General features: G+C 39.2%; 3 protein-coding genes across 8 annotated transcripts in view; 2 read left to right on the top strand and 1 right to left on the bottom strand.

Moving 5' to 3' along the window:
* The window catches only part of LOC100265499 (uncharacterized), a 75,236-nt gene extending 66,766 nt beyond the window's left edge, over positions 1-8,470 (top strand). For both annotated transcript variants that reach the window (XM_010655382.2, XM_059738984.1), the window contains 2 exons: positions 6,944-6,982; positions 7,885-8,470. In XM_010655382.2, the coding sequence (XP_010653684.1) occupies positions 6,944-6,982; positions 7,885-8,022 (177 nt within the window). In that variant the 3' untranslated portion in view covers positions 8,023-8,470. The remainder of the gene's footprint in view (positions 1-6,943; positions 6,983-7,884) is intronic.
* A 371-nt stretch (positions 8,471-8,841) lies between these two features.
* Positions 8,842-11,850, bottom strand: LOC100260239 (transcription factor IIIA). Its single transcript, XM_002278791.4, has 6 exons — positions 11,541-11,850; positions 10,973-11,107; positions 10,015-10,300; positions 9,646-9,881; positions 9,406-9,549; positions 8,842-9,277 (listed from the first exon to the last, which is right to left on the bottom strand). Exons 1-6 carry the CDS (start codon positions 11,664-11,666, stop codon positions 9,092-9,094), a joined length of 1,113 nt encoding a protein of 370 aa, XP_002278827.1. The 5' UTR covers positions 11,667-11,850; the 3' UTR covers positions 8,842-9,091.
* On the top strand, positions 11,776-16,645 carry LOC100243149 (protein ROOT PRIMORDIUM DEFECTIVE 1). 5 transcript variants are annotated; one of them, XR_002030613.2, is made up of 4 exons: positions 11,891-12,341; positions 12,456-13,942; positions 15,381-15,471; positions 15,582-16,645. XR_002030613.2 is itself a non-coding variant. In XM_010655380.3 (2 exons), exon 2 carries the CDS (start codon positions 12,491-12,493, stop codon positions 13,814-13,816), a length of 1,326 nt encoding a protein of 441 aa, XP_010653682.1. In that variant the 5' UTR covers positions 11,891-12,341; positions 12,456-12,490; the 3' UTR covers positions 13,817-16,645. The 5 variants fall into 5 exon arrangements, 1 of the variants encoding a protein (XP_010653682.1); XR_786424.3 differs by having other exon boundaries at positions 11,776-12,341; positions 15,381-16,645; XR_786426.3 differs by having other exon boundaries at positions 12,456-15,471.
* The last annotated feature ends 1,980 nt before the right edge of the window (positions 16,646-18,625 follow it).

Here is an 18,625-nt window from a genome sequence, read left to right on the forward strand (position 1 = left end):
ATTAGGTTACCTCCAATAAAAACACAATACCCGGAAGTGGAACGTCTATCTGTGGGTGAGCCAGCCTAATCTACATCTGTGTAACCAACAATCTGGGTATGACCTCTGTTTTCGTACAACACACCTTGGCTTGGTGTGCTTTTGATATATCGAAGAATGAGGATTATAGCATCCCAATGGCTATCACATGGTGACTGTAGGAATTGACTAACAACACTTACAGGAAAAGAAATGTCTGGACGAGTACTGGTGAGGTAGTTCAGTTTACCTACAAGTCGCCGATATCTCCCAGGATCTCTTAAAGGCTCCCTCTGTCTTGGTATAAGTTTGACATTTGGATCCATAGGAGTGTCTGCCGGTTTACAGTCTAACATACTGGTTTCTTCCAAGATGTCTAAAGCATACTTCCTTTGGGAAAGAACCACACCGGAACTGGATTGAGCTATCTCAATCCCTAAGAAATACTTGAGTTTCCCCAAGTCTTTAGTCTGAAAGTGGGTGAAAAGGTGTTGCTTTAGTTTTTGAATACCATTCTGATCACTGCCTGTAATGACGATGTCATCCACATAAACTACCAGATAAATACACTGCCCCGAAGAGTTATGATGATAGAAAATGGAATGGTTTGCTATACTGTGGAACATGCCAAACTCCTGAACAACAGAACTAAAACGGCTAAACCATGCTTGAGAAGATTGTTTCAAGCCATATAGAGAACGGCGTAACTTGCACACTAAACCAGACTCCCCTGAGCAACAAAACCAGATGGTTGCTTCATATAAACTTCCTCAGCAAAATCGCCATGAAGGAAAACATTTTTAATATCTAACTGATAAAGAGGCCAAGAATGCATAGCAGCCATGGAGAGTAATAAACGAACAGAAGCTATCTTGGCAACATGAGAGAAAGTGTCACCATAATCAGAACCATAAACCTGAGTATAGCCTTTAGCAACTAAGTGAGCCTTAAGGCGATCAACCTGACCATCAGGGCCAACCTTAACTGTGTAGACCCAACGACAACCAACTGTAGATTTACTAGAGGGTAAAACAACAAGATCCCAAGTGCCATTGGAGTGTAAAGTAGCCATTTCATCTACCATTGCCTGTCGCCACCCTAGATGGGAAAGAACCTCAGGGGTGCTCTTAGGAAGAGAAATAGAAGATATAGCAGAAACAAATGCAGAATAGGGTGAAGATAATCGATGGTAACTAAAAAATTGTAAATGGGATGAGGATTACGAGTAGATTGATTACCTTTCCGAAAAGCAATGGGTAAGTCAGCAGAAGGAGGTAGAGCCGGGGCAGGAGAAGCCGAAGGGATAGGAAGTGAGTCAGCAAGTACCTCGGCCAAAGAAGGAGGAACAACGACACAATGACGGCGATGATAAACCTGAAGTGGGCGAGAAGGCATTGCATTAGGTGGGGAGATAGTGGGAAAGGGTAAGACTTCAGAAACAGGAAGAGACTCAAAGGTGGAGAAGAACGGTGAGTCCTCAAAGAAAGTGACATCAGCGGAGAGAAAGTAGCGATGAGTCTCAGAGGAATAACAACGATAACCCTTTTGAAGTTTGGAATATCCCAAGAAGATGCATTTTGTGGCTTTGGCAGAAAGTTTGTCCTCTCCAGGAGTGAGAATATGAACAAAGCAAGTACAACAAAAAACATGAGAAGGAAGGAAATAAAATGGTTGGTCAGGGAAAAGAAGAGAATGAGGAATCTGATCGTGTAATACAGATGAGGGCATACGATTAATCAAATAACATGTTGTAAGAACAGCGTCCCCCCAAAAACGAAAAGGAACATTACTATGGAGAAGGTGAGTACGAGCTGTCTCAACAAGATGTCGATTCTTACGTTCAGTTACCCCATTTTGTTGAGGAGTATGAGCACAAGAAAATTGATGAAGGATTTCATGTTGGGACATAAATGAAGTAAATGGTGCAAAAAAATATTCCTTGGCATTGTCACTACGCAACACACGAATAGAAATATTGAACTGGGTTTGGATTTCAGCATAAAATTTCTGGAAAATAGAGAATAGCTCAGCTTGATTTTTCATTAAAAATAACCAAGTACATCGAGAATAGTCATCAATGAAAGTGACAAAATACTAAAATCCTAAAGTAGACGCGGTCCGACAAGGATCCCAAACATCAGTGTGGACAAGTTTAAAAGGAGACTTTGCCCGATTATTCAAACGCTTTGGGAACGAGACACGAGTAAGTTTCCCAAGCTGACAGGACTCACACACAAGCGATGACAAAGATGAAAAATGAGAGACCATTTTCTGGAACTTGGATAGACTAGGGTGGCCCAGGCGACTGTGGATGAGGAGGGGAGCATCAGTGGAAATGCAAACTGCAGGAGTTGAAGGCAAGGTGAGGTGATAGAGGCCTTGAGACTCACGTCCTATGCCAATCGTCTTCCCCGTACTCCGGTCCTGCAAGGTCACAAATTTATCAGAGAAAGTGATAGAACAGTTAAGAGTGCGAGTTATTTTGCTGATGGAAATAAGATTAAAAGGACACTTAGGGGCATAAAGGACAGAATGGAGAGGTAGGGAAGGGAGAGGATGAGCTAAACCAAAACCTTTAGCTTTAGTTTGGGAACCATTAACTAAAGTAACAGTAGGTTAGGCAGAGGTAGTAGTAATAGAAGAGAAAAGATCCTTATTACCAGATATGTGATCAGAAGTGCCAGAATCTAGAATCCAAGGTCCAAGGGAAGATGTGTGGGTAAGACAAGCAAAAACATTACCAGTCTGGGCAACTGAAGCTGACTTGGTGGCCTGATGGCGGAGATAGTCATCATATTCATTGTCAATGAGGGAAATACCCTGAGATGTGGAGGAACTAGGAGGCTGAGGCGGCTGAGGATCAGATGACTGGGCCACGTGGGCAGTGCGGGGAGGCCGCCCATGTAACTGATAACACCGATCATGAGTGTGGCCAAGCTTATTGTAATAGGTGCAATGAGAACATTGGCCTCTACCTCGGTTACCACTGCGTACTCCTCGAGAGTTAGTTTGAGAAACTAACACAGAAGAATCTGAAGTGTTATCAGATGACAAAGTCTGAGTGGATGAGATACGGAGGAGGCGAGCAAACACATCTTCCAAGGATGGAACGGAGGAACTGCCAAGAATTTGATCGCGGACGGTCTCAAGATCTGGACGGAGGCCAATAAGCGTAAGAACCATGAAGAACTTGTCAATTTGTGTTCGTTGATTCCCAACATTAGTAGTAAGAGGCATCACGGTCAAGAATTCCTCCTTAAGAGAGGCAATCTAGCCAATATAAGTAGATAAATCCATGTCTTGTTGTCTGACATTGACAATAGAAGAAACCACCTTATAAAGACGTTGGATATCATTCGTGTATAGCCCTTTCGCCTGATTCCAAAATTTAAAGCATGTTTTGTAGCCCAAAGATGAAGCAGAATCTTAGAATCAACTGATTGCCATAACACACTACATAACTGTGCATCTATCTTTCTCCATTGTACTCTGTCAACCTCAGGGATATCCGCCTCCTGCGTAACAAGGTGATCCTCATAACCTTGACCCATAAACCAAAGCTCCACAGAGGCAGACCAGGACAAATAATTTTCACTGCTAACCAATTTCTCCGAAGTAATCATAGGAGATCCAAATATGACAAAGGAAAAAACAGAACTTTTAGTAGCTATATCTACTTATCTGGGGAACGAAATATGTTTGGATCAAAGAGAGCCCTAATACGGCTTCAGATCGCGGCTGAAAGAAGAAAAAACCAAGGATCCGTGGCTGTGAGAGACCAAATAGTAAAGAAAAACAAATGTGGCACTACTGGAAGGGTAGAAGAACACTTCCTAAGACACGTGCAAGGCTCGGGGTGGAGAGGAAGTCACCGAAGGTCGCCGGAAAGGCTGTTTAGAGGGTCGATGAAGACAAAAAACCCAAAAAAATGCACTTGCAGGGTTCAGATGGCACAAACACAGATGAAGGGTGGCTAGACGGCGTCAGGCGAGGCTGGAGGTGGAAGCGCGTGGCCGGAAAGTGCTCCACACGTCCTCACGCGCCAGCGCGTGAGGTTTAGGCCGCCGGAAAAGAAACGCGCGTGGCCGGCGCGTGGCTGAGAATCTCCCTCCGGTGCTTTGAGAAAACTTGAAGATCTCCTCCTTGCGCACCTGATGGTATGGTCGGTGTTGGAAAAGGACTTCGCTGGAAAAAGATCGCCGGAAAAGTCGTCGGCGGTGAGGGTTTTCTGACAGCGATACAGTTGATCGGAAAGCTTTAGGAGATGGGAAAGGTGACCGGAATGAAACACGGTCACTGAAAGATTTCCCAGAATGGATTCACGGATAAACTGAAAATAATTAGGGTTTTTTTCTCCCTAAGCTCTGATACCATGTGAAAAGAGAGAAAAGGGAGAATCCCTAATTATGGTTATTGAAAAACTGTTAATAATACACATTGGACTTGGGTATATATATACATGTTAGTGGGACCCACAATACAATAAGGAAAGAAAAGGAAAAGGAAAAGTAAATAACCTAAATAATTTTACACTATCTAACAGATGCGATCAATGGACTCTTCCTTTAAATGACAAAGGAAACATCTATTTACCAAAGACCACCCTCTTCTCTTTAAATGATCCAAGGTTAAAACCTTTGCCCAAGTAGCCTCCCAAGCAAAAAAGTCCACCTCTAGCAGCACCCAAGAGTTCCAAATTACACCTGCCGGAAAAGAAATTGTACATCCCAGCTCCAAATCCAAGTAGAGGGCTTTAATAGAGAACTTACCATTTTTCAACCTTGTTCAAATCATATCATCTTCCACTTCCCTCCACACTCTCCTCCTTTCAAACTCGTAAGGAGGTGCTCCACAATATCCCTAACACAAGACTATTCTGCTCCCAGTTCTAATGTTCTGCTTATTAAGAACTGTCTACTCAACTTGCCATCTTAGCTGGAAGTTTTCTAGAAATATCTCTTACATCCCTGTCAGAGCAGAATGAGTTACATAAAAGCACATACTTGATTTTCCTTAGTGCCATTTGTACCCTTGTTGCTCCATTCTTTGTTTTATTGATTTTCAAATCGCATGTATAACATTCTAGACACATAATTGTTGAATTGATTTATTATTTGCTTGAAATGATGGGAACTAGACAAAAGGAGTAACTGAAAATTGAAAAGGAGTTCATTGTGTTTCGCTATCCAAGTGAGGCAATCATGGAGTCAGTGAGATTTAACACAAACCTCAAGAATACTGTCTGAGATTGCTGATGTCTTGAGGATGGTTGTTTTTACCTGTGGGGATATATATATATATATATGAACTGGGGACATGCTATCAAACATTCAAGAATGTTCCAAAACCAAATTGGATTCATCTTGGGAAAACTGTTGAGAGGTTTGATTGAATAGAGTGGATTCAGAAAATATCATCTAAAGCTTAGAAGCAAGAACACTGATTCAGATGTTGATGTTCTCTGTGGATCCAAAATGCTTTCTAATTTGCTAGTGTCGCAGGAATATTTAGAATTCCACTTTTTTATTTCTTTCAGCCAGAAGGCCTAGACACACCACAAGAAGGCCCTATACTCCCTAAGAATTAATCTCAAGCCTGGAGGAGGGGTTTGTCTAGGGAGCTGGATGTGCTTGATCTCAAAATCTATGATTGAATGATGATCAGCCCTAGGCAATCTTGAAGGACCAGAGCTAGACTAAGCTCCATTGGACTTTTGCTGACCAAGTTTCAGCATTGATTGGAGTCTAATTCCACTATCATCCTTTGGGGCCTTTATCCCTTGCTAGTTTTTAGGCTCAGGTGATTGACCCTTAATTCAGTCAACAGAAGATCAAGATGAGGAATATTATGGGAAATAAATAACAAAGCAGAATGAACACACACAATATCCAATATAAGCACCAAAAAAAAAAAAAATTTGTCAATATCCAATCTAAGAACCAAATAAAAAATTGTCAGTGTCCAGTATAAGTACCAAAAAAATTGTATTTACAGTGTCCAGAAAACACTACAAAACCCCAAATAATCATGCAATATAAAAACCAAAAGAAAACCAGACTTGGGAACCAAATGGAGAAGAAACTGCAACACATTGTTTGAGTTTTCTACCCTCAGTTATTTATAAATAAGACCAAGAACTAGAGAGATCAGTAGCTAAGATGCATGATGTCTAATAGTGCACAACACACGAGTTAATATCAAAGACAGTATTTAAGCACATATACACCAGTGCACCAATGCGAAAGAATGCCAAGTGAAGCCATGTGGGTTAGGGAATTTATACTGGAGAGATTCTGCTATTTCATTTCATGAGCCGCCAAGGGGAGGAGAAGGCCTTGGAAGTATGAAAAGTATATGACCCGGATTGTTTCCTTGTCTGGTATATTCCTTTTTAAGGATTGTCAACTTGTCCAAAGACTTAGCTTGTTGCTTTGTGTGGAGTCCCATATCAACAAACCAGGAAGCTGATGCCTTGGCTAAAAGGGCGCTTCCTCACTGGTTGAGTTTGCAGGGGATTGTTTTCCCAAATGAGTTTGGTTGTGGTCTTCGGTGATCACTTGTGGGTTGCTTGTTGGTTGGTAGGCCTTCTTTGTTATCTTGTCAGCTTGTTTGTGGTATTTAGTTTGTCTTTTGTTTCTTTTTTTGCTTCTTTGTGTTGACTTTGGTCATTGCCCGCACTTTTCTTCTGCTAATAAAATATATTTAGCGAAAATTTGAAATATAATTGAAATTTTTAAGCATGCTCAAATGCATTAATGAAGCATGAGATGGCCTTGACATGAGATAGCCTCAGCATGTAGTGAATTAGCCTGCTCAAATGCTATATCAAAACACCAGGCAAATCACACAATATTTAGAGTATTTAGAACTTATATTCAGTATTTAAACTGTTTACAAACTTGTATTTGCCTTGATTATCTTGCAGATGTCCACAAATTTGAAGGCTCAAATTTTGGCTTCACAAGTAAGTTTAATGCTCTATGCTTGATCATAATCTATAAACTTTGGATTAAAATATTCTAAATTAATGTGCTTAACATAAGTCTAAACCCAAAATCTTTGTTTCAAACATATTAGTCAATATAATAAGTGAAAACTAAGCAAGAAATCTTTGAGCATTATGAATAATATTATGGAGATGGTAAACAGAAAAGAGTTTAGCCCATTTTCTAATTAGATTCTGCAAGTATTGCATTACCAAACAGTGTCATGGAGTTGAGCTGAGCCCGCTTGAGATAAAAGTGGATTTTTAGCCATGTTTGGTTCCCATAAAATTTGAGAGAAAATACAAAGGAAAGAAAATAGAGAGGATAAGTAGAAGGAAAAAAAAAGTGAAGCAAAATAAAATAAAAAAATAGGTTTAAATTCAATAAATTATTTTTATATGCTTCTTTAAACTCATTTCACTTATTTCTCTCAATTAATCCAAAATTAAATAATTTTAAAATACATAAATTTCTAACCAATTTTAATTATATTTTATTTTCTTTTGTATTTTTTATATTGAAACTAAATATAAGTAAACCATTTTCTTCTTCATCATTTTTTTTTTCTTTCCTTAGTATTTTATGGGAACCAAAAATAGCCTTAGAGAACTAGGAAAGTGTAAAGACGGTACTTTTAACTTTTCTGCTTCTAAAGCAATCCACAAATTAGCTCAATCATATGCAGTCTTGAACTTGACCACAATCACTCTTTCAGAAATTTCCTCCTTTTTGCCTCTTTTAAGAAGTTCTAAGTATGAATTTGAGAATTTCTTCCTGGAGCCCGATTAATTTTTTAAGCGTTCAGTAATCATCTGATTAAATATTTGAAAACATGTCAATGTTTGTAGTGATGACCCTCATTTTGTTTCTCACTATGCAGCCTGTAGATCAAAGGCAACTTCTTTCCATGTGCTTTGACAAACTTATGACGGACATAAATCAAAGTTTGGACTCAAAAAACAGGGACAAGTTCACCCAGAATCTGACCAGATTCAAGAACGAATTCCGCAACAAATAAATTGTGACACCCTTCACGCAGCAGCAACAAGTTTATGCCAGTAGAAGGAATTCATGTGTTTGTCCCATTAATCTCTGAGCCAAAAACAAAACTGAAAAAAGGGAGGGGGGACAGAACAGGAAACCAATTTCCTATGTTGTGAAAATGTGTTGCAAATTCCTTGATTTCTTTGTACAGGAAGTGATTTATGTGTAGTTTTCTTGGGTTATCATAAATCATACTGGGAACTGGAGGAAAAGATAGAAAATACGAAGTGACTGCTAGGCTTGTATGGGTTCACCAAGGTGGGGTTAGAAGATTGTAGTTTTTTTTATTTTCAATTCTTTTTTAGGAGAAAAAAAAAAGAAAAAAGAAAAATTATGATTTGTAATTTTCTTTTTTACAAAGATAGGTGGTGGAAACTTAATTTGCTAAATCAGATAATATATGCATATTTTTCCTCCACTGAGTTCATGTTCTTGCTGGATTATTGTAAGGTACATTCTCTGATCCCTTGGAAGTTTTAAACCCAAAAAGAACACTTGAAACTTTACAACTATCAGCTGGATAGAAGCCAAAAGGTCTTTTAGCCTTTTTAGGTTTCAAAACATTACTGCCCAATAGTGGCAAACTATAAGCTTCAAGGCTCAATTCAATTACTATAATAACAAATCTGATAAAGTCAGATTTTCTCTGCTTATACAAGGCATTTTTTCAGTGAGCTATACGGACTATAAGCAGCCTGTTCCCAAATGTTAACCATGAGCTACAATGTCCCAGCCTTACTTTAGAGGGCATTTACTTAGAATATTTAGTTTGGGGAATAGACACCAGGTAATGTTTTTGTTTAAGCATATCACCATTATCTACTTTCTTGTTTCTACCATTCTAACATTTACATAATGACAAAATTTGGGTCCCAAGCATCTCGTGGTAGGAGTGTCCCTCACATATCTGTTAATCGAACATGAACTAACTGACCAAAATGTGAATATAAACAATAGCTTATAAGAGGATTGCATACATTTCTTTTGCTTCACATTTATAACCTAACATACTAAACCGGTAAAGGTAGTTGTGTGAGTCTCTCTCACTGCTGATCCTCAGCATCTGAGAGTAGCCAAGAAAGGTACTCCGGCCCTTGACACAAAATAGAATCTGATTGACTTGGCGGAGTCACCCTCTTCCGCAGCAGTGCTTCTATAGGTGGGGACTTCCTCTTCCTGCCACCCTTTGGCCTCAGCCTGAATTGCTCATCCAACTCCTCAAAATCCCCCTGAACCAATGTAATTAAGAAATCACTTGTTTTTTCCCACGGTGGTTTAAACTTTAAAGAGCTTCACCAAATAGAAGCGCAAATTCTTTCTCTACAGTGACCTAGAAAGAAGGTAAAACAAAACTTACATGGGTATAAACGTGGCATCCAGTTTTCTCGTGGTTATCTCTCACATGCTTGAATGGGAATCTCATGCCACAACCCGGAATACCGCAGACAAATGGTCTGAGCTTAAGATGCACAGCCTTCACATGTTGATCAAGATTTGATTTCTAATGATATAAATTCAAACAAAAAATGTCATTAAAAGTTATTAAAAAAAAAATGAAGTAAAAAACAAATCTATTGCAACACCGCCTGAATCTTACAGTTGAAAACGTGTGAAGACAACCCTTAAAGTGACATTTGACTCTCTCAGAGGAACATACTGACTCATGTGTCCTGAGGTGCCTCTTGATGTTCTTCTTCAGCTGCTTGGTGCCACATATCTCACAGATAATGTGTTGGTGGCAGGATTGGAGATGAGCCTTGAGGCATTGTTCATTAGTGAAGTGTTTCAAACATTCTGGTTCTAAACAGACTGCCTCCACTGAGTCCAGCTTAGCTGCAATGGGAAGAGCATTCATAAGAGTTAGCAAACAGAAATTGATAAAATTCCAAGGGGCAGATATGTCTCAAAATTCTAAAGAATAATGCAACTCAGAATAAAAGGAAATTGATAGATAAGAGAAACTTGCCATGAGAATCCTCATGCTTCTGCAACTTTGAAGCAAATTTGAACACCTTTCCACACCCAAGTTCAGGGCATACATATTGTTTGGAACCAACATCATTAGGGGGAGACTCCTCATCATGAAATTCCTTAATGTGCCTTTTCATGTTGCCTTGGAAAGCAAATCTACGTTTGCAATTCTCAACAGGGCATGTGAAGAGTTTCCCTTGGTGCTGAAGAAGGTGGCGGGTCAAGTGGTCTTTTCTTCTATAGCTAGACTGGCAGTCATCTACTGGACAAGTAAATGGCCTCTGAAACAAAATAGCAATTTTTTTTTAATATATGTATACAAAGTATATAATTTAGAATTTCAAAGAAACCTAATCTTAATTTTGATAAATAACCGAACAGGGTTTGCAAACCTCAAAACAAGTAGTGCGTGATTGAGGCCGCTTGATGGAGCTTCTCAGGAGGTCCCCCGCCTGATACTAGTCCATTCAAGGTAGAAAATGCAGCCTCGCGCATTTTGGAGTTCTTTCTGTGGGATCCAATGCTTCACACTATAACATCCATGGGTATCTCATCACCCAAAAAAATTTAGAGCCTGCAAGATTAGTTTACTTCAGTTTGATGCAAATACTGAAAGAAAATTAGTAATGTGCGGCAGATATCGAATGCAAAACTTGCATTGCATGCTACACCCATCAGCCATAAGGAACAACCATGATGAATTACCGGTTGAACCAGTTACAACATACAGTTATAAAAAGAGTTCCAAAAAGGGTGCAACTCATAAACAAGGAGTACTTATTTTCTTTTTTCTTGGTTCTTTATACAAAAGAGGGATATCTTGGCTGAGGGACCAACATATATAATTCCCTCATAGAATCCAACTACACAGGCATCAGTAGCAAATTCCGAAACATATACAAAGGAAAATGAAGAAAAAAGAACATTGATGATTGAGAGTAACAAACAAATACCTCAAGAGAATGACTTTGCATGTGTTGCTTCAAGTAAGCTGGTTTTTTGAAACTTGCACCACATTCTTCACAGGCATTGGACTTCTCTCCCTCCTTTTCCTCATTGTTATGAACTTTTTGCCCTTCCATCTCCTCCTAAACGGTGTTAAGAAATCAAAGGTGAATCCAGAGATCTTGCAGATCAACTTCCGGGGCAAATTTTTGCCACAAATTTAAACTTTCCGCTAAATTTTTTGCAGAAGCAAGCAGTTTTGATATCCATTATCAACTTTAGGAAATACAGCAAACATTCAGGCAAAAGAATACATCTCTCCGGTCGTGAAATTTATACCCTATATTTGTGAAAATAGTTTAGATCTGTTTGGTTCCTAAGACAATTGTGGAAAAAAGGGAACTACACATCAATCATTTAATCAAACAATAATCGAGGAAGCCATTGATCCATCCAAACATGATTTAGAGATCAAAATAACAGAAAATATTCAAAATTTAACTCTTTTTTCTTCTTTTATCAAAATCTCCATAACCATATCCGAGCTAAAAATATAGTTGAGAAAAAGAGATAAACCTTGTGATGGGAGAGCATGTGTGCCCTAATAAGAGCCTTCTTGGACCTGCAAAGTCCACAGTAATCACAGAAGTAACGCCTTACGTCCCTGAATATCGGCTCTTTTCTTTCTCCTCTTTCCCCCATTTTCTGGGATTTCCCAGCAAGACAGAAAATTTTCGCGGGATTTTGTGAGAGAGAAGAGAGATAGAAGCATGTATAAGAGGAGCGGCGCAGCGGGGTTGGACGTCTTCTAGGGTTTCCAGGGGTAGAACCGTAAATTGAGAACTACTTTTATTTGAGTTAAGATAATATCCATATCCATCAATCATCATCACATTCCCGTTATTTCCATATCCATCAAATATGAAATACCCAATAGCCCAAAACCCATGACCCAATAGCCCAAAACCCGTTACCCGTTACCCGCTATCCGTTTCTTCCTCACCCGTTTTCCGTTCCTTCTCTTGTCCCCTAAAACCCCATTTCTCATTGGATTCTCTGCAACTGAGTGAAGTAAAACAAAGCCACTGTTCCATTTCTAAATCCCCGGTCTTTGCTCTATATGATGTCTTCAAAAACAGACGGCGCTGGAGAACCATAGATGTGGCATTTCTTCTCTGATTCTCGCCTGAGACCGCCAAGTAATCTGAATTCGGATATCGGTATCGTGACGGGCTTGGCCGACGAGGATACGACTCGGATGCTTCGATGGCTTGACCCATCATCTTCAAAACACGGGTTCACTGACCACAAGTGAGAGAGCGCCGTGGGCAGGGGAGGAGGCGAAACGTCTTATCGCCCGAGCGACCTTGAAGAACGGTTAGCCAATGCCCTTTCTGACTTTGAATTTACTTGTATGTATTTGTACAGTATACGTGAACCCTAAAATTACTATATTTTCAAAATAATTTCACTTTTTGATTTGTTTTGAAGAAATTCAAAGCCCATATACCCATATCCTCAGAAAAATGAGGGCTCTGCAAATGAAGGCTCCAACATCACAGCCATTCCCATTTGGGCCATTCAACTCAGCCATGCAGAGAAGATGGAAGAAGCCAGCAGATACAGCGCAGACTCGCTTGGAGAACAGAACCAGAGACTCCCAACTCGACAAGCTCACAGCCAACCTCAAGAGACTCGCCACTGTGCTCCAGCTCCAACACCTCATCTCCAAACGAAGAGGCCCACATGTGTCCGTGCAGATCATGTCTCGGTGGAAGAACATTGTGGGACTCAACGTGGACATGGGTCAGTTACTTCGGAAATACCCTCATATCTTTGAGGTTTTTACGCATCCGGTGAAGAGGAACCAGTGCTGTAGGGTTTCCAGGCGGATGGAGGATTTGATGTTGCAGGAAGAGGCTGCTGTTAAGGAATGCGAATTGGAGGCGGTGAGGCGGCTGAAGAAGCTTCTGATGATGTCAGTGAGTGGTACTCTTCGTGTTCATGCTTTATGGTTGATTAGAAGGGAACTAGGTTTGCCTGAAAGCTTTAGGGATTCTATTATCGCCAAGTATTATGATGATTTCAAGCTAGTAGATTTAGAGACCGTGGAGTTGGTGGGCAGAGATGAGGATTTGGGGGTTGCCCAGGTTGAGATTTGGAGGGAGAGAGAGTATAGAGAGAAATGGTTGAGTGAATTTGAGACCAAATATGCATTTCCGATCAATCTCCCAACTGGGTTTAAGATTGAGAGTGGGTTTAGGGAGAAATTAAAGAACTGGCAAAGGCTTCAGTATCTGAAGCCTTATGAGAGGAAGGAAGTTGTTCGGGTTCGGACTTGTGGAGGGATTGAGCGGTTTGAGAAGCGGGCAGTTGGGATTCTTCATGAGCTTCTGAGCTTAACTACAGAGAAGATGGTTGAGGTTGAACGATTGTCTCACTTCTGGAGGGACTTTTGCATGGAAGTAAATGTGCGTGAACTCCTTCTGAAGCATCCCGGGATTTTCTATATATCTACCAGAGGAAACACGCAAATGGTTTTTCTCAGGGAAGCTTATAGGAGAGGGTGCTTGATTGAACCAAACCCAGTTTATGTGGTTAGGAGGAAAATGCTGGACCTTCTTTTGTTAGGATGGAGACATAGTAGAGAGCTTCACATTGAGAGCAAGGAGGAGAGTGACAATGTGGTAGGTGATGAGGATGTGGGAGTTCCAAGAGATGGAGACTGGGTCATTCCAATTCTGGACAACTTTGATGATAATCTCTGTGAGATTAGTGATTCATCTGTTGAAGAACTCAATGACTACTCTGAGAATAAAAACAGTAGAAATGAACACAAATTAGAAGGATGAAACTTAAGATATATCCACGTCTTCTTGTTTCTTCTCTTCAATGACTTTGTCTATGAGGTCCTATCCTGCATGGACATCCAGAAGGTTACCTCCAGAGTTGGGTCAGTTGGAACAAGTAAGAATGAGGTAAGCTTGATACAGGCAATTTTTCTATACCTAAGGAGTGCTGTTTCTCATTGTGCATGGTCCATTTATGCATGATTTTCTTTGGTTCTTAAGCTTTTAACTTGCAGTCTTTTCATGAAGAGTACATAAACTATCATCATGATGGTTGAATATATAGTATGATAGTTCAGAATGTTTGTATTACTGACACTACACCAATATTTCATTTTCTGGTGCTCAATCTTAATGAACTGACTTAGGTTGTAGTGAAGAAGCATGGAATGCCCTCAAATGGAATGCATAAATTTCATTTTTCTTTTTCTTTTTTCTTTTTTCTTTTTTGTTTGGGTGCATTTTAACTTAGTGAAACGTATTAAGCTTGATTTTGAATGGAAAGTATGCACGGGAGTAGTGAAACATGTAGGAAACTTGATGTTGTTAGTTAGTGTGAATCTCTATATTTTCATCATGTAAATTCCAAGCCCCATTAGATAGTATGTATTTTTTAGGAGCCAGTCCTAATGGGCACTCTAATTTACTTCAAATGTAGGCTGAAGGAAAACAGTTGTGAATCCTTTCCTTATGGGTGAGCATCGTATTGTATGTTGTGGGTGAGCCTTGTATTGTATGTTATGTGTGCATGAGTTGTATTCCCTGTTTTTATCGATTTCTGCCTTTATAATATATCGTTAATTTGCCTGTCAAATAAAAATCAAATAATAGTTAAAAAGAAAAAAAGAACATTTTAGTCATGTAAGTTTGCAAGTAAAATGGTCAAAACTCATTCAGTGTAACTGAATTTTAATTTATTTGATATACTTTCTAGGACCTACTGGCTGATGTTTTTATCCTTTTTTTGGTGCTAAATGAGATGATACCGAACGGGACCCTTCAGGAAATTACATCTGGAAGATGTCATTGATGAGATCCACCCACTGGTGGATGATGATGTCATCATGTGTACAAAGCTGACATCACACACATGTGCAACCGGCCTAAGCTGAGTATTTACTGTGATCATTCACTTATACCCGATTGTGTTTCTCTGTTATTAAGATGACAAAGGAATAAAAAATGAACTAGAGAAGGGGGAAGGGTAGGTTGGTGGTTATTGCTGGGAGGAGGGAGACTTGCTGCACTTAATGTCTAGGAAATAGCGAGAGTAGTTCTAGTGGGCATCATCCACCATGTCTAGAGAGATAGTTCACTTTTACTTCCCTTCATTTAGTAGGAAAAAAGGAAAGAAAGTTAACTTATAGAGCAGGGGATAAGTAATTCAACTCATTCTAAAGTGGAAAAAATATTTTAGTAGAGCATTATGCTTTCTATTTGTATTTCTTGTAAAGCAGTAAACAACTCAACTTTTTTTGCCTGTCTCTTGGTTTTTTCCTTTTTTTTTTCTTTTTTTCAGATGCCTTTTGGTTTTCATGTTGATGTAAACTTCTTCTGGTTTCTATAGATGTTAAAGACCCTCTCTGAGCTTGTTCTATTTGAGGACTCTGGCAACCGGTGCAGTCTTAGCAGACCAATACTGAGCTTGATACTTGCCAGTGAAGGATTTTTATACCCTTGTTGCTTCACTCCTTGTTTTAACTGATTTTCAAATCACATATGTAACATTCTTGACATCATAATTGTTAAATTGACTTCATATTTGCAGTTCAAATGTGTCACAATCCCAAGTGAGGCAATCAGGGGATCAGTGAGATTTAACACTAACCCCAAGAATAATGTCTGAGATTGCTGATGTGTTGAGGATGGCTGTTTTTACTTGTGGGTATATATGAACTGGGGACATACCGTCAGCTTGGGACAACGTACGAGATTTTTTATGTTGGATAGAGGGGATTCAGAAAATATCATCCAAAGCTTAGAAGCAAGAAGCATTGTGATTCAGATGTTGATGTTCACTGTAGATTTAAAATGCTTTATAATTTGCTAGTATCACATAAATATTGAGACTTCCACCTTTTTTATTTCTTCGAGTCAGAAGGCCTAGGCACACCACAAGAATGCCCTATACCCCCCTGAGAATCAATCTCAAGCCTGCAGGAGGGGGTTTGTACAGGGAGCTGGATGTGCTTGATCTCAGAATCCTGTGATTGAACGATGATCAGTCCTCTTCAATCTTGGAAGACCAGACTTTTGCTGACCAAATCTCAGCACCGAGTGTAGTCTAATCCCACTATCAGACCTTTAACACAGGCTAGTTTTTAGGCTCAGATTATTGAGCAATGTGGGTTAGGGAATTTATAGTGGAGAAGATATTCTGCTATTATCATTTCATGAGCCCCCACGGGGTGAAGATATTATGCTCAAATTCTATATCAAAATCACATAATATTTGAAGTTTTTAGTCCTCTATGCGGAGCTTCATCAGCTTGTGGAGGCTGTTCATCTTCAGCTCATCAGACCTTTAATAGGCATAAAGCACCGGAGTTGGGGGACCGTAATTGCTTGCAGTTAATGTAGATTTTGAGCACGGTAACTGTGGCAGTGGGAGTGGCCGCGACAAGGTGTGGACGGAAGAGTAAATGCACAGCTGAAGCTAAATTAACCCTGCGGAGGAAGGGAGTTATAACACCAAGTCAGTGAACTTAAATTTAACTTCCAGGTGTCATTGTACTTCACTCCAATAAGTTGGAGAAAATGAAAGAGATGACTTGAGCATTGCCATTGCTAAATAATGGCCAGTATTTATTCAAGCCAGTCAAGTTTTGAACATGTTACACCAATGGGCTTTAGTTTCTCTCCATTTTTTCTCTGGTTTTTCACCCACGTTATCCTCCATTTTAAATGGTAAATTCCTGAAAAGTAAGCCTGACTCTGGAATTTGAATCTGGTGAGAAAGAATGTGGTTTGGTCATCAAAGAATAGTGACGCTAAGACTAGGACTATGCTTGGTTCTAAAACAATTCTCATGTTTTTTTTATTATGAAAAAAAAAAATCAATCAGTAAAACTTATTTATTTTAATATTTGATTTTTACATAGAAAAATCTAATAATTAAGATGAATTTAAAAATAATTTATTAACTTTAAAGTTATTTTTCATTTTCTTTCCTTTGTGTTTTTCCTTGTACTTTCGGAAGCCAAACATATAACCTAAGGCACTTAATAGGAAATAATAATAATAAGAAGAAAGAAAACTACTTGTGATTGCCTTTATATTATAACATAAAGAGGCATCTCAAACACACGCAATGAGCTTGTGAATTCAAGAATGAACTCTAGATGATTCAAACTCTTCAAATTTTAAATTTGGAGGGCAAGCTCAGATAAGATTTCAGTTTCCTTGTCACAATTCTTAGACTCACCGGCCTCACCTCCCTCTAATGCCTGTCTAGAAACGTGTAAACCAAGCACAAAAACTAATACCATCCCATCAAATTTTACTCCCTACCATATACTTATCATCCACAAAATACACCTGTTCAACCACTTCATTACTAAAAGACATTCAGACTGCTCCAAAAATTGAACAGAACGTACAGGGAAGAAAACAAAAACTAGTTCCCAACCAACAGACCAACCCAGACTCCTTTGATGAACTATATATGAGAGTGAAGTCCTGGTCTAAACGACCAAGGACAGCAGGTTAGCAATCAGAGCTTTCCACCCTTCAAAAGTCCCCTGTCGTCCTTCCTTTTGTTGCACAAGTAACACTTTGGCCATTCTGCAGTCACTCAGCCTGAAACTGATCCACAGTTACTAAAGAGGACTCCTCTCAGGGAAAAAAAAGAAAAAGAAAAAGAAAGGTAAAAGAACGACCTAACCCAAAATTTTGAGCTTTCAAACATGTGATCTGCAAACAAACCCATGGTGGTTTTACCCACTATATCGATAATGCCATCTCAGATTGTCAAGCTTATACATATCTCATTCTCTATAGAAGACAATCTATTTTTAACATGCACAGGGGTCACCTATTTTAACATAAAATTGAATAAATATACCTCTTCACTGATACATATCAAGGTCGTCAATCCCACTACTTAGGTTGCCAGTCTTCATATGAAAAACAAACTCAGAATTTTCAGTATTTAGAGAGACCAGAGAACATTTCTATCAACATAAAACCCAGAGATAAAAAAGAATTGAGTATTCAAGATATTGCTTCAAAAGAAGCACAAATTATAAAACAGCAGAATGAGTCAAATTATCCTCCAGCCGGTCAGCATACACTATCTCTATGCATGTACTTACCCAAGGCTTGAATTTTTTGTTGAAGAGAACAGTTCCCAGATTCCAGGACAGAAAGGAGATCATGTTATATGAATATAAACATGATCTGCCCCATGTTTGTAGTTGTTAAGCATGATAGAGGGCAACAAATAGCTAGCATCCTCTACAGAAGAACAAATAGCTTATATTTGGGATTAATGGCAAACACCTCTTACAAAAGTATAACCCAGTTATTCTCTTGCATAAGGCTCCATTTGCTTGTTGAGGCTTTTGGGTGCATTTGATCTTTCTATCTTGGAATTTAGTTCAGAAAGAAACCTTCCGGTTGACATCTATTAAAGCAATGACTGTATCCTAAATTTGAGCTGGGAAGGATGAGACATCTATATACACACCCCCACTTGACACCTGTGCCTGAACACATGTAACATAGGTTCTATCTCATGTGGAAGTTTGGTAACAGAGGTACAGAGTTATTTTATGAAACAAAATAAAGATACCTCTTAATGGATAAGTATCA

The sequence above is a fragment of the Vitis vinifera genome, chromosome 8 (genome assembly GCF_030704535.1).
Source record: "Vitis vinifera cultivar Pinot Noir 40024 chromosome 8, ASM3070453v1".
NCBI classification, from domain to species: Eukaryota; Viridiplantae; Streptophyta; class Magnoliopsida; order Vitales; family Vitaceae; genus Vitis; species Vitis vinifera.